Here is a 15,391-nt window from a genome sequence, read left to right on the forward strand (position 1 = left end):
TTTATCTGCAAATACACTCAGAGCAAAATCATTGTAATGATATTTTCCATAGTAAGTCATCAGACCAAATAACTGAAATCAGTGACACATTTTGTAGAGTTCTAGATCCAAATGTTCTCAACCCAGTGCTAGGAACCAGCAAGTAGGTCATTGCCCTGTTATAAGTTGGACTATACCAATTCAGTTCAATTCAACTTTATTTGTATAGCACAATTTACGACAGTCATCTCAATGCGCTTATCAAAATATAAAATTCATTATAAGAAAGAAAAAACCCAACAAGATCCACATGAACAAGCATTTAGCGACAGTGGGAAGAAAAACCTCCCTTTTAACAGGAAGAAATCTCCGTTAGCCAGGTTCAGAGGTGGCAGTCATCTGCCTCGACAGGTTGGGGTTAGTGGACAGAAGGACCAACAGAACAGGATAGAGAGATAGAACATCAGAGTGTTCGAGACTAACACCTGAAATAGAGAAGACAGAGAAGGGCGAGGAGAAGGCACTGACTGCAGAAAAACATGATACATTATCATCAAGTCAGCCTGCCTTGGCCTTGGGCCTCACTCCTCCAGTGGCCTAGTCAGTACTTATTATAAAGGTGACAAATATCCTCCCATTTATTGGTAAGATAACAGCGACTCCAAGGTCTGTAAATGCGACCGTTCACAGATGAGTCCATGTCCGTTCTAGTGGTTAGGTTATGTTATGATTCAGTCCTGTTTATGCGGACTGTAAATCATAACCAGCTACATCAGAATTTGAATCTCTTCCCATTTATATGAAATCTAACAGCGACTTCAAGGACCGTAAAATGCGACGAGCCGATGCCCGCTCTCGTGGTTAAGGTAATGCTATTGTACTGTATACGCTTCAGCATATAAGTAGGTTTTGAGTTTAGCCTTAAAGGTGGAGAGGGTGGTTCCCAACCTTTTTTGGGTTGTGACCCCATTTTGATATCACAAATTACTGGCAACCCCAGAGACTTTTTTTTTTAAAACATGTTTATAATGTTATGAGTAGCACTATAGTGACGAGATGCACCAGCTCAGATATTTTTATACTGTACATTTATATTTGAGGAAGTGAAAGTATATAATACAATTGCTTGAGATTGTGTGATGTTTTTAATTTAAAAAGTAATAATATTGAAAACAATACTAAGACTGTATTTTTATTATTATTTAATTAACTATTTAAGTATTTTATTTTATACTGTATTTTCTTGAACTAGATTTATATTTGAGGAAGTGAAAGTATAGAATACAGTTGTTTGAGATGCTTGTGGTGTTTTTATTTGGAAATAATAGTAATCTAAAAAATGTACAAAAATATGATTTTAGTCAGATTTTTTTTAAATCACTTACTAGATTAGTGTTTCTCACACACACACACAGAGAGAGAGAGATTCTCCATTTCATTATAGAACCTAAAATCCACCCACACTCTGGCTCTCACCATGGACACAAACAGGTCCTTCACCTCTTTACTGTTCTTGAACTTATTTTTCCTACTTAAGTAAATCGCAAGCTTAGCCTGTCCAGTTACGAAGTTTAAGAGTTTCCATTTTACTGCATTTTCTTTACTGTAACCTGCCCCAAGTATAAAAACAGTCTGTGACCATGCTTCTTTGAAAACAATAAATATATTTTTTAAAAGTTCAAACAGTTCTGTCAGTCTGTCACACTCCAAAAAACAGTGTATTTTCAATGAATTTACAGTAAAAGCATTCATTGGAAAACTGTGGATTAATGCGAGACACCAAAGAATTTACAGCTACGGCTCTGTGTAGAAGTCTCCACTGCAGGTCTCCTAATCTTTGTTAGAGGGTCTTTATATAAAACCCTCCATACTGGTTTTATGTGGGTATCCAACTTCAGCCATTGTCTCCATTCCGTGTCCGCCCTGTTCATTCCTGTTCCGTCCATTCACACACAAAAAATAAAAATGCTTTCCTGTAACAGTGTAAGTTACAGGGGGGCGTGCAGAGCGAATACCAAGAGCAGCTGTTACAGACGCACACCTGTTCAGATCAGGCCCTGCCACATCAACAAGCTTTCTCAGAGTGGTAAGACCTATAGATGTCAGAGCATGGGACAACCCTGGAGAGGCTATCCCTTGGACATCCAGGCGGGCCTCATGAATCAGCGGCTCCTCCAGCAGCCAGTGTAAAGACAGTGTGCGCTCCAGTCTCCTTGATGAAAACAGTGTCCAGGTTTAAAAAATGCTCTGATAAAAAGCAGACAGGGTGGACAGATTAAAACAGTCAGTTTTCATAAGAAACAGGGAAGAGTCTAGACCAAGTCCATTCACCGTTTTAAAAATCATTCTGGCCACTGATCTCCAGACAACATCAGTTGGGCCGTTGAGAAATTTCTGCAGGAATTGGAGTCTGAAGGCAGCAACCCTACTGGCAAGATGCACAAGACCTTGCCCACCTTCATCTCTTGGTAGGAACAGCACACACAGTGGTACCCAATGAAGATTGTCCCAAAAGAAATCCAACATAATAGACTGCCACCTTGTGCCAGAGAAAACAGGAGACTCGATTATTGATAATTAAAACCCTTCCTCTGTATGACATTTGTGGAAACAACCCTCTCCATTTCTCTAACCTCCCCTTCACCTTTTCTACCACCCCCTCCCAGTTTTTTGTATGGTGGCGTCATATTCTAGAAACACTCCCAGATATTTAAAACCGTTCCTCCTCCAAGTTAAACCTGCTGGTAGTTTAGGCATGTGAGCGGATCTAAACCCAAGTGCCAGGCCCTCACTCTTTGCCCAGTTAACCTTTGCAGATGACACTTGGCTGAATTCCTGCACTATTTTTTTGAGTTTATTTTTTTCAGTTTGAGTTTTTATCATTAAAATAATGTCATCAGCATAGAATGAAACAACAAAAGCTCTCTGACAGTGCGGTAGCACCAGCCCCTGAATTGAGGAGCGCAACTTACAAAGCAAGGGTTCAATAGAGATGGCGTATAACATGCCTGAAAGAGTGCACCCCTACCTTATTCCCCTTTGAAGTCCTAATGGTGCACTTAATCCTCCATTAATTTTCAGTACACTCTCAATGTCCTGGTACAACACTTTCACCATAGCTATGAAACCAGGGTCGAGGCCAAAAGCCTCTAGAGTGTTCCAGAGGTAGAGGTGCTCAACTCGATCAAAAGATTTTTCTTGATCCAAAGAAATGAGACCAAGTTCTATGCCCAATGAACTAGAGACGTCCAAAACATCCCAAATTAATGACACATTGTCATGAATAGACCTATCAGGCACACAGTAGGTCTGGTCCTGATGCACGATCTCTTCCATGACTTCTTTTAATTTGTTGGCCAGCGCTTTGGAGAAGATCTTGTAATCAGTGCAGAGCAGTGAGACAGGACGCCAGTTTTTTTATCTCATGGAGATCACCCTTCTTTGGCAACAAAGCAATCACTGCTCTTCTGCAACTAAGGGGGAGTCTACCTTCTAACAGGCTTTCATTTACCACAGTCAAAAGATCTTTACCCAGCTCCTTCCAGAAAGTCTTATAGAAATCCACAGGAAGGCCATCAATACCAGGGCTTTTTCCTCCCTCCAATGCCTGTAGAGCTGCAGTCAGCTCCTGGAGGTGTAGAGGTGCTCCCAAACTACAGTTGGACTCCTCAGAGACACAAGTCAAACTGTCACAGAAGGAGTAAACAGACTCATTACCTTCTGAGTGTTCTGTTGTGTACAGTTCGGAAAAGAATTGCACAGCTCGTCTCCTGATGGCTCTATCTTCCGTTAGCTCCAGTCCCGCTGCTGATCTCAGAACATGGATATACCTGCTCTGCCCATTCTTTTTTTCCAGCCCAAAGAAAACCTTGGATGGAGCATCCATATGAGTTGCACTCTGAAACTTGGATCTGACCAGAGCTCCCTGGGCTCTGGTTCCTAGTAGGTCTGTAAGAGCTGACTTTTTTGTTTTGACGACTTCAATATGTCCTTGTTTTACTGTGGACTCTAGCAGAGATTGGAGTTCCACAATTTCAGCCTCTAGAGCTTTCATGGATCTTGTGATGCCCCGTGTGGCATTGAGAGTGTACTGCTGACAGAACGTTCGAATTTCGGCCTTACCACAATCCCACCACTTATAAGTTTATAAGACTTAAAATCTGTACATGTTGTCCTAAAATCTTTCCATGAATATCTAAAACTCTCTACAAATTTTTTATCAAGCAACAAAGACATGTTGAAGTACCATGCAGCGCTTTTGGTTGTTAATAAAAATACTACAAAAAACAATGGAGTGGTCAGTAAAGGGGGCAGGTACAATAAAACTATCCCTTAACACATTCATCTGGCTAAAGAAATAAAACAATCTCTGCTATGACTCCATGTGTATTGCTTCTCATTGTGAAAAGATCTCCACTCAAGCTCATGATTTTCAATGACCTGGTTCAAAAGTCTTTTAGAAGCAGGATGTGGTTCAATATGATTCCTATCTATAGAGTCCTCAGCAGTGCAATTAAAATCACCTCCTAAAATCAAAAAAGTGTCTTGAGTAACACTGTTTAATAATGAATTAATCTCACTCAAAAACATCAGTCTGTTTGGACCATTGGTGGGAGCATAGACATTTACCAAAAAAAGCTCACACTGCTCAAAAATAGAGTGAACTACCAACAGCCTACCAGTGATCACCTCAGTCAGAGAACAGCACAGCGACCCCTCCATTGCTGCTGCTACCATGGCTCAGTGCAATGTCTCCACCCCATTCCCTCCTCTAGTCTACTTCATTACAGGTGTCACTGTGTGTCTCCTGTAAAAACATGATATGTTTTTTTCAATTTCATGGTCTCATACAACATGGCTCTCTTTTTAGCATCCCTTGCCCCATTAAGATGTAAAGTGCCAATCCTAAATTGACTCATAAAGAGAGATATGAAGAGAAAGGAAAATCCTAGCACATTCATCTAGAAGGGAGACCTACAAAGCTCTCCCTTCATGATCATCATCGTCATCACCACCATCAGCAGTACCTTTAGTTAGCTCCATCCTAAGTTTGGAAACATGTTTTCTCAGTCAAAACAACTCCTGGTTGGTAAAACAGCCTTCCCCTCGACTCCTTATCAGATCTTTGACTGTTTCAAGAAAAACTTTTTTTTATCAAGGAAGTCGTTTTCAATTTTTACTCCCCACATGTTTTTTTGTTTTCTGCAGAAAAAGCTTTATTTTTTCAATACTGTAGTTTCCTGCAAACCACAGCAATTATTTTTTGTTTTTCTTTTGAAATGAGAGGTGCTAAGAGTAAAGCCCTCTTCCTGCATCCCCTCCTCTGCAATATCAGCGCTCCCCTCTAGGGACGCTGTGGCCTCTGTTTCTACCAACTCCTCAGCCTGTTCTTCAGCTCCTCTACTCTGTGTCTGCTCACTCATATGACCTTCATCTGCACCATTATGTACCTGTTCACCTGTTTGATTGCCATCTACACCATTATCTTGTCCAATCTGTAACTGTTTCTCTCCCTGCCTTTCATCAACACACTTCCGTGTTTCTTTAACTGTTTTTAACTCTTCTTCATCAACTTCTCTACGCTCATTTGCCTGCCTGTTTTTTCTTTGCATGCTTTTACCTGCCTCGGTCCCACTCTGTATCTGTTCATTGATCTGTTCTCCAATCTCTAATTCTACACCTACCTTTCCTTTATTCCCGTCATTCTGCTCTTGCCCACCTGCTCTCCTCCTCTCCTCAGTTCACTTTGTTCATTACCTGTCCGCCCTGTCCCTGCGCCTCCTCACCCGTAAGCCCTTGGGTGTTCTCCTGACCCCCCTTTTCTCGCCCACCGGTCTGTTTATCAGCTGACCTGCCGCCCCCACCAAAATCTGGACACGCCCTGACGACATTTCATATTTTCAGACGTAACATAAATAACATAATCAAAATCATCCACTCTCAAACTTAACTCATTTCTTTTATTCAAAATCATGTAAACTTGGCGTCTGTGTGACACTACATGACTCAACTGTGGTGCTTTGCATCCTGACGACAGCTTTTTTATAGGAGAGACTATTTTCCCATGTTGTGACAATTCTCTCACAAAAAAATCATCACTTATGAAAGGCGGAACGTTCGACAAATTCACTCGTTTTGCCGGCAGGGACAGAGAAGATACGGCAACAAACATATCATTAATAACCACTCTGTTCTCCACCACAGCATTTGCCTTTTCTACGCTGTCAGCAAACAACACAAATGCTCAATTCATCCTGGCTGCGGACTTTACACTCTGAGGTCCGACCACCTCAGCAACAGCCTGGGCACATTCATCTACCGAGTATCGGGAAGCACCGGCGACCTTTACACCGTGCTTCCTCGTTAGATTGGTAAACTCCATATTCGACCCCATGATCCGTCCCAACACAGAACCCACACACCACGCCGAGCGGAGAGTGCTGGTCGGCACCAACACAAACAAAAAAAAAAAACAACTAAAAAACACGGACCCTTAACTTCACAAACAATCTGTTAATACCTAAAACATAAATTTACACAGTATAGAAAGATAGGTCGCTTCCACTCAAAGCTACACACGCTCCCACACACCCACAGAGAGAGAGAGAGAGAAAATTTTTCATTTATTTATTTTGAATTAAAACTACACACAATCTGTATTTCTATACTTTCACTTTGTGAACTAAAATGCAGTAAAAATAAATATCTGAACTCAAACATGATCAAAAACTAATTCTAGAACAATGTCTTTGGGGTTGCTAGATTCTTGATATCAAAATGGGGTCACGATCCAAAAAAGAATGGGAACCACTGCAGTGAATACTGTTTCACTCCACTTATTTACAAAGTGAAATTGTTTAAAATGTGTTATCACTCGTTCATTCCATCAGTATGCTTTATAGTTGTTTTTAGATTATTTTGTTGCAGTCGGACAAAGGGGTACTTGGATTCAGAAATAAGAGTAAAGGGATACTTGAGCCAAAAAAGTTTGAGAACTACTGTACTAGACATTTCAGGAGACCCCATTTTAATTCCACGACCCCAAGGTTGAAAAACAGTGGACCACACAGTAAGCTTGTGAAGGGAGGCCACACCTTGTAGATGAGAGCATTTCATCCTGTTTGTGCTCCTCTGACACTGTAGGGGGAAGATGGGAACAGTGGGAGCAGTGGCAGTGGACAGAGAGGGGAATATCGCCTGTGCGACCTCCACAGGTGGAATGCTGAACAAGATGGAAGGTCGAGTGGGCGACACCCCCTGCATCGGTCAGTCCTTACTCATGTAATGTTCATAATAAACTATCAAGTCAATCACTCTGAGTCACTCTACACCAGAGGTCTCATTCTCACAGCCCGTGGAACGATCATTTGTGACAGTGTGAAAATGTAATGTTAGTGCGGCCTGTGTGTTTTATACTGTATTGTAATGACGTGACTCAAGCCATTATCAAAGGTTTATCACTCTTTAATAGAAGTCTTTAAAACATTATGTACCCCTCATGCCCGCCCTTCCCTAGCCTCCCAGCCAATCAACACGCAGAACACATGTAAACAAAGACAAACATTGGCAGAGAAAGCTGCACGTAACAACGATGCTTCAAATTCCATGGGAAACCACAACACCTGTTAAACATTGAATAAACTAGACGTGGAACATAACTCAGTAAAATAGGACCCAGTCTGTTACAATATGAATGGCACTTTACAGAATTGTGCGTTGACGATGTCACCAAGGGAAGCACACCTCCGATGGAGTCACCCACTCAGCCAGCTCACACCTACCGTCCCACTTCCGAGGCTGGGGGCTCATAGGGGACCTTCCCGCCTCGGTTATAGTCAACAAAACATCGTTGTTGGCTGGAACGTACAGCTGATTCCATGAGGTTATTATAGAAAATAAAAGCCAGTAAATAACGCCTCTGTGGCTGCGTCCCATGGTTTATATCGACTATAATCGGCTAATGTCCCACTATCCCGACGGATTGTAAACGCCCCACTGGCGATTGCCTTTTTTTCGCTCTTTATCTCGGTACTTTCTACCATCTACAAATGTCATGATGTTCATGTCTTCACAAAATACATGAACATTGAGCACAAAAAGAAAGACAATTGCTGCCCTGTGGTTCATTATCCGCCTTGTTGTCGCCGGAAGAAAAAGCGGAAATTACGTTCTCCGTGCGTCTGGATGGCTAAACACGTTTCTTTAACTTTATTGCTTTAAAAAGAAAAAACTTTTTTAGGAGAGTAACAGCAATTAGCTGACATCATGTCATGTTCAAAGCCTGCAGTGAAGAGAAAGGTTGGTGATGAGCACATACTATTTGTTCCCTCAAGCCAAATGTAGCTCAGCTATGTGAGAGGAAGCGCTGCCGGGTCTCTGGCAGCAGGAAGTAGGCAAGAGAAGCCATGTTCAGAAGAAATGTTCATGTTTGTCAATGTTGCATTCATATTCATGTTCAGAAGAACCCACTGAAATGAAAGAATTGTTTGTAATAACATTCATGAAGATTTAATTTTTTTTACCAAAGTTTTGTGTGGAATACCTCAAATTAAAGCTAGGGTAAAATTAAGATCTTAGGTTCTCTGAAAAAGGAACGAAGAAAATCCATCAACTGCAGCAGCTGTAAACCTGTAATAACTTATAATATAATATAATAATAATCCAATGGAAAAAAAACAAAACTTCCGAAACCAATCACGTCTCCACGTCTCCCTGCTCGTTCTCAATCCCTCGCATGCATGAGCTCACACTGAAAGCGCGTCACCGCTGGCAGAGTTAAAACAGAGTTTTTGGTCAGGTTTTTTTAACATATATAATGGTAAAGTTTAGTGTTTACTTACTGCTGAATGAGACATGAGACAACAAAGTTTCTACACAATACAAGTGATGAGCTGAGCTCCTCTTCTGCAGCAGCTGTGCGCGTGCATGTGAGTGAGATGGAGCACAGAGGGGAGGGGGGTATAGGCAGAACCGTCAGGGAGGCTACATTTAAAATCATGCTAGCTTTCGAAAATCACCTACCCGACCTTTAAAGAACTGTTAGTGATGATGTTTATGAAGATTTAAATTTTTTTACCAAAGTGTTTTTTGTGGAATACCTGATGCGGCCCCGCTTCACCCAGACTCTGCCTACTGTGGCCCCCAGGTAATTTGAGTTTGAGACCCCTGCTTTACACAGACTGACCTTGCTTTGTGTTTGATTAATGTAGTGCATTAGGACTAGGAATGGGATTAGGATGATGCTAAAGTTTGTGGTTGTGACAATAAAACTCAATCTAATCTTTATTTAAAAACACATGGGTTATTTTTTTTAGCATCATTGTCTGGGTAAAACTGCTATTTGCACGTACACATTTTTGCTTAAAGGGGTTTTTCGGCACAAATAACATCCAATCACAAATAATCCTGACAAATAACACATTTTCAGATGTGCGATGGTGCTTTTGTTGTTGGCTCACACATACTGTGTAGAGTGGATGTTATTGTAACAAAAATATCAAAAATGAAATACCAAAGGCTTTGAAGTCTGGTCGGATATGCCAATACATTTATTGCAGACATGAGTAGATGAGATGACCAAAAACCAGGATGTAGATATTACAGGGTATGAAAAATAGTAGAACTCCACACGATGGTACGTTTGCCACGTTCCGCACGGCCACACCTGACGCCGGTTACAGCCTCTTTTTAAACTAATCAAGGCAGAGCCATTTGTCTAGCTCCCTCTGCTGCTGAAATGGCTCCACCAAGATGTATTGAAATTACGGAACAAATGATGGCATCTATGAAACAGCAGAGTTGGAACTGTCGCCCCCTGCGGTCACAGATTTTTTTCGGGTCATGGATTTTGTTTATCAAATTTTGGTAAACAAAGAGGTTTACATCGACTTTTACTGATTTTAGAGCAACCCAAAGCAGCACAAGTTGTCATTTTGACTGAAAAAGCTGTTAAATGATCCTGAATGCTTCACCTCTCATAGAACTCAATGGACTAAAAAGGGCGATTTGCGACATCAATGACGTCATTTTAACATGGCGGCACACAGACTCGAAAACGATAAAGTAGTCCCATTTTACAAAGTTAATAAAACGAATATGGTGCAAAAAAATGTGTTTCGTTATTTATAGATTTTCTAATACGGACATTTCAAAGGCTTTAGGCCACATTTGTAAAAACAGTGGAGGGTCCCTTTAAGAAAACTAAAAGGAAATTCAGTGCACGTCGGAAATAAACTAACAAAAACAAGTAACATCATGTTTAATAATGCAAGTAACATGTTTCATAAATAAATTAAAAGTTAAAAACTAAATTAAACTAATCACCTGCATGAAAACCAAATTTAAAAGTGTCAGTTAATGACTAATAGTTAATTAGTCATAAATACAGTAAAAAAGGAACATTGTTTGCAATCTGGGTTAAGAAACACATTTTGTTCTACATTACAGTTTTCCCAGTCCATATCTAATGCTCCTAAATGTGAACACGTTCTTGTGTATGTGCATCAGGGTCTGGAGGTTACGCAGATAACCAAACAGGAGCCGTGTCAACCACAGGTCACGGAGAAGCTATCATGAAGGTGACTTTGGCCAGACTCATCCTGTTCCACATGGAGCAAGGTACCGCACACACATGAACACAACCACACAGAATTTATTTACAGATTCAGCATCCACCTAATCAGTCCCTCCAGGATTTCATGGGCAATTTCTGTGATTGTTGAGGCCTAAAATGCCTGATTTTGAAAAGTCGCAGCATTTTGAGGCTTTACTATTTTCTCTAACTTTACCTAAACTGGTCAATTTCCCAAAAAACCTAATTGCCTTCTAATGCTTTCACAACAATACAGAAAAGAGCTCAGACTCACAATAATTTACCAAGATATGGTTTATCTCCATCACATGTTAAAGGTTTCCAGTGCAGAGTATATTACAAATTGAAATGAAAACAAAAAAATCCTAAAATAAATAAATGATACTTTTCCTGTGAGAATCTCGTCAATGATCTCATGACTTTTGCTACAAACACTTGCTGCAGAAGAGTCCCGTGTTCAACAATTTGTAAATTTGTGCGTGGAGATTCCACCAGGGGGCGCAAGCACCAATGATATTGGCCACTGCTACTGTTTTAGATGGTACCTGTAATTAACCTCTATCAAAGATCATATATAATAGTAGAGGTTATTTTCTTTAAAGGTCTCATATCATGCTATTTTTCACCCATCTCCATTTGTTCTAAGAACCCCAAAAACATAGTATTTGAGGTTTATTTTTCCAAACTCACAACTCTACACAAACAGGCTGATTTACGTCCTACTTATGCATATTCATGAGTGGGCGTGCCTATAAACGGGACACTGACTTCCTCCTTCCCGAACAGTGACGTAGGGCCAGAGGACGGCCCGCCCTCCTCCCACCCACTTCGTAGCTGAGCTCATGCTGCTTTATAAACACCAGAGCGTGGGGGCGGGGCGTTCACCGATACAAACATAGACTGTAGAACATACAGACATAGTACTGCATGAATGATGCTGAAATGCTCACCTTGGTGGGTGTCTGTTCACATGTCATTCGCAGTAGAGAGCTTCCTGGAGGCGCGGCTTCTCCAGCTCAAAGTGGGAAAGCGTCATTAAATTGTAGCAAGGTGTTTGGGCTCGCCCTGCAGTAAGAAAGGAGCAAATCACCCTCTAACTAACGATTGAGGGAATCAATGAAAAAAACACTTTGGACATGTGTATGAAGCCCTAATAGCACTTTATCATGTTTAAAGCACAGAAAAGTTGATTTAGCTTAACATGGGCCTTTAAAACTCTTTCGAGAGCAGCAGGAGATCATTAAGCACTTGCGTTCATGAGACACGAGAGGCAGCCAGCGCCCCCACATACACACTTGAGAAAGCCCCAAGGAGCCGAGGACCCAGCGCACCCCGCCACCGACCACCAACTCCCAACCGCAAGGCCAACTGCCAACATCCACCCCCCAACCCCCACCCACACCCCTGCACAGCAACCCCATAAAGTTAGGGCCCAGAGAGCCCCCCGCCCGAGACCCCAGCAGAGGAACCAAGGTCCACGCCCAGCAGACGGCCAGAGCCGTGCCGAACGGGAAGCCAGCGGGCGCCCGCCGGTGGGCCCAGAGCCAGCAGGGACTTGATCCCAGGCCAGAAGGACCCAGAAGAGAAGCAACACCAGCAGCAGCCCGCCCAATGATGACCACCACATCCCCAGCCACCTAGGGCACCAAGGGGACGCTATGAGTTGCTCCGCCGGCCCCCGAGCGCACCGACCAAGCGCCCCAGATCACCTTTTATCGATGCTGCCTACACGATGAGCTATTCGGCTTTATTTCATTCCGCTTTAGGTCTGGGGGTTGGGAAGGGTTCTGATTAGACAAGGGGTGAACGTGACGTATTTGCATCTATCGGGGGAAAAAAACACAACAAATTTTTTATTTTCATCTACAACTTAAAAGACCACATGAGAACTGTTTTCACTTTTATTTTGATTGTAGTTTTAAAGCAGGTGCTCAACAATAACATGCGGTTTCACTTTGGTCCACGGAGCAGGAGAAGTAGATAAATTAACACAGAAGGAAGATAGAAGACTGTACTTAAGTCAGTCATATTTCATATTTCCATATTTATCATCTAAGAAACGGAGCGCCACCCTGCTGCTGGCTGCTCCACAGTGACATGTGATTTCTTGGTCGGGATTTAACTGAAACTGAATTTCCGTTTGGGGATTAATAAAGTATAATCAATCAATCAAAGCCAACAGTTAATGTAACAGCTGCTCTACCTCCACTATACTAATAGTCATTAGTGAAGCCCTGGTGCTTCATGCCCCAATGAAGCCTGCTCCGTTTGCCGAGGTCTGTGTGAATGTCCTCATGTTTATTCTTTCGTCCATCCACTCTTTACATTATATCCATGTCTTTTAGAGCGGTGCGTCAACAGGGCGGCCATCTTGGACCGGTGGCACTCGCTCCTTCAGTGCATTACATCTATAGAGGAATTATGTGTTTACACAATTAAAGTTGTCATAAATCGCTCAATTCTCAAGCAATTTTCATGGGGTTTGTAACAAACGTCAGACATGATAGACAGACAGACAGATAGACAGATAGACAGATAGATAGATAGATATATAGACAGACAGACAGACAGATAGACAGATAGACAGACAGACAGACAGATAGATAGATAGATAGATAGATAGATAGATAGATAGAAACAGAATTAGAAATGCAACAAAAAGGAAATGTTTTTATTGACAACATTGGTTAAGGCTCTACATTACATTTGACAAATGTTATTATCATTTTATAATTTTACTGCTACTGTATTATTGTTATTGCTATTGTTATAAATATCATATTTTTATATTATTGTAGTGTTATTATTGTTATTATTAATATTGTTTCTATTATTTTACTGGATTCTTATTATATTGTTATTGCTATTATTATTATTATTATAACCATTACTATTATTACTACTACTATTATTACTATCACCATTACTATTATATCGTCATCAATAATTATTGTAGCCAAAGAACTGAAATATTCAAGGATGTGGGTGTGGAGATTATGTGTTAAGTGGTAAAACCAGCATTTTCAATATATTCAAGCATCTTGTATCATAGCTACATCTGTGACGTTTAAAAAAAAAAATTAAACAGTTTGGTAATTGGTTCAAAATTCAACGAATAATTTTACTTAGAGATTGAGAAATACCTTTTTCTGTCGTAATGTCCATGCACCGTTGCCTCGACCACCACCGGTCCATGGTAGCAGCGCTGTTGACGTGTCCCTCCACAGTTGATGCGGGATCTACGTATATATAATGTCTATGTGCTGAATGACCGGAATAAACTTAAAGCGGAATTAAGTGTTCAAGAGAAAGAGGAATTATTTAATTAACCAGCCTCCTATTTTGGATTTAAGTTTAAATCTAAATTACATTTGCATTAGAAATTAAATGTTTACAAAATCAGTTTAAAGAGGATTTCACTTTTATTCTGAATTAAAGAGGAATTAATGCTCCCATGTAAACGTGGTCATTCCTTCACCACAAAGTTTGTAACAGCACTATATAATGTTCCGTGTTTGACACCAATAACCAACATTAAGGACTTTTGATGTTGTTTTAGCTCTAAAATGTGGACATGTAACTAAATGGATGTTTGATTGTGTTCATTTTCTCAGGTCAGACGGTGGAGGCTGCCAGTGATGTGGGCCTGGCCTACATGAAGTCCAGAGTGGGGGGGCTGGGTGGGGTGGTCACAGTGGACCCCCAGGGTGGATGGGGGGCTCGCTTTAACAGCCTGCAGATGGCGTGGGCTGCTGCCCAGGACGACAGGCTGCACTACGGCCTGTACGCTGGAGAACGCTTCAGTGAAAGCCTGCAAACGCCATGACGCTCTGCTGCTGCTTCCTCTGATCTGTGTGTTCCACTGTGTGCTTTAACAGCACAACCACAACCAGCGTTAGCTTTGGGACCCTCTGAGCTATCACATACTCACAGGCCTCCCAAACGTTTGTGAGATTTCTAGAAAGTTGATTCTTAACACATTTATTTTTTTCTTTTTTTTTCATGAAGTCTTATTAACACAAAATCTCAGGTTTATATAGCTGCTAAAAATGAAGATATGACAGTAATGTTGTGCCATTATCTTTGAAACTACATGTGTCTTTTTAACCTTGAATTTACAATAGTTTTACTACATTTCTGATTTATTTTCATTTAATTCAATCAATTCTATTCTATTGATTTATTCCAGCTACCTCTATTGTGTTTGTCTTTAAATAAGAATCAGTTTGACTATTTATGTTATAAACAAGGTGATGTAACACCTCCAAGCTGGAGAGTGGAGTGGATTACAAAATCATTTTTAATTTAAAAAGTATACGTGATTGTTGCTGTGATCGTTTGCCAAGAACTACTAACTCTTAAAAATGATCATTTTATTCATTAAAGTACACAAAGGCCTCCAGAGGTTGTTTGTTTCAAACCCATTTACACACACTTCTTTGGGGTTGAGGGGGGTGATGCAAGATCCTGATATTGTCCCCCTGATGCCCCAGTTAACCCACATGTGTCAAACCCCAGGGGCCACATTTCTACATTACTCCCATTTCTGCCACTTCTCCATCAAGTTTCAATGCCTTTTCATCACATTTTTTCACTCTCCACCACAGCGTTCCAGTGAGAGCAACAGGGGTTTAGAGTTTCCAAATGTGGCCAGCAGGAGAACATAAAAAAAATAGTTATTACTATTTCAGTTTTATTCATCAGTCACTCCAAATACTCAAATTCAATTAAACTTTACACAATATTTGCAAGGCTCACAGTTGGTTTTCCCATGCTTATATCCCACTATCTCAAATTGTTGAAAGAAGTGTAAAAAAAATA

General features: G+C 40.9%; 1 protein-coding gene across 1 annotated transcript in view; it reads left to right on the forward strand.

Annotated features, from left to right (window-relative positions):
* The window catches only part of asrgl1 (asparaginase and isoaspartyl peptidase 1), a 34,018-nt gene extending 19,021 nt beyond the window's left edge, over window positions 1–14,997 (forward strand). Inside the window, exons 5-7 of the mRNA XM_028468700.1 lie at window positions 7,123–7,244; window positions 10,486–10,596; window positions 14,185–14,997. Coding sequence (XP_028324501.1) covers window positions 7,123–7,244; window positions 10,486–10,596; window positions 14,185–14,396 — 445 coding nt within the window. The 3' untranslated portion in view covers window positions 14,397–14,997. The remainder of the gene's footprint in view (window positions 1–7,122; window positions 7,245–10,485; window positions 10,597–14,184) is intronic.
* Window positions 14,998–15,391: the final 394 nt, after the last annotated feature.

The sequence above is a fragment of the Gouania willdenowi genome, chromosome 15, assembly GCF_900634775.1.
Source record: "Gouania willdenowi chromosome 15, fGouWil2.1, whole genome shotgun sequence".
NCBI lineage: Eukaryota > Metazoa > Chordata > Actinopteri > Blenniiformes > Gobiesocidae > Gouania > Gouania willdenowi.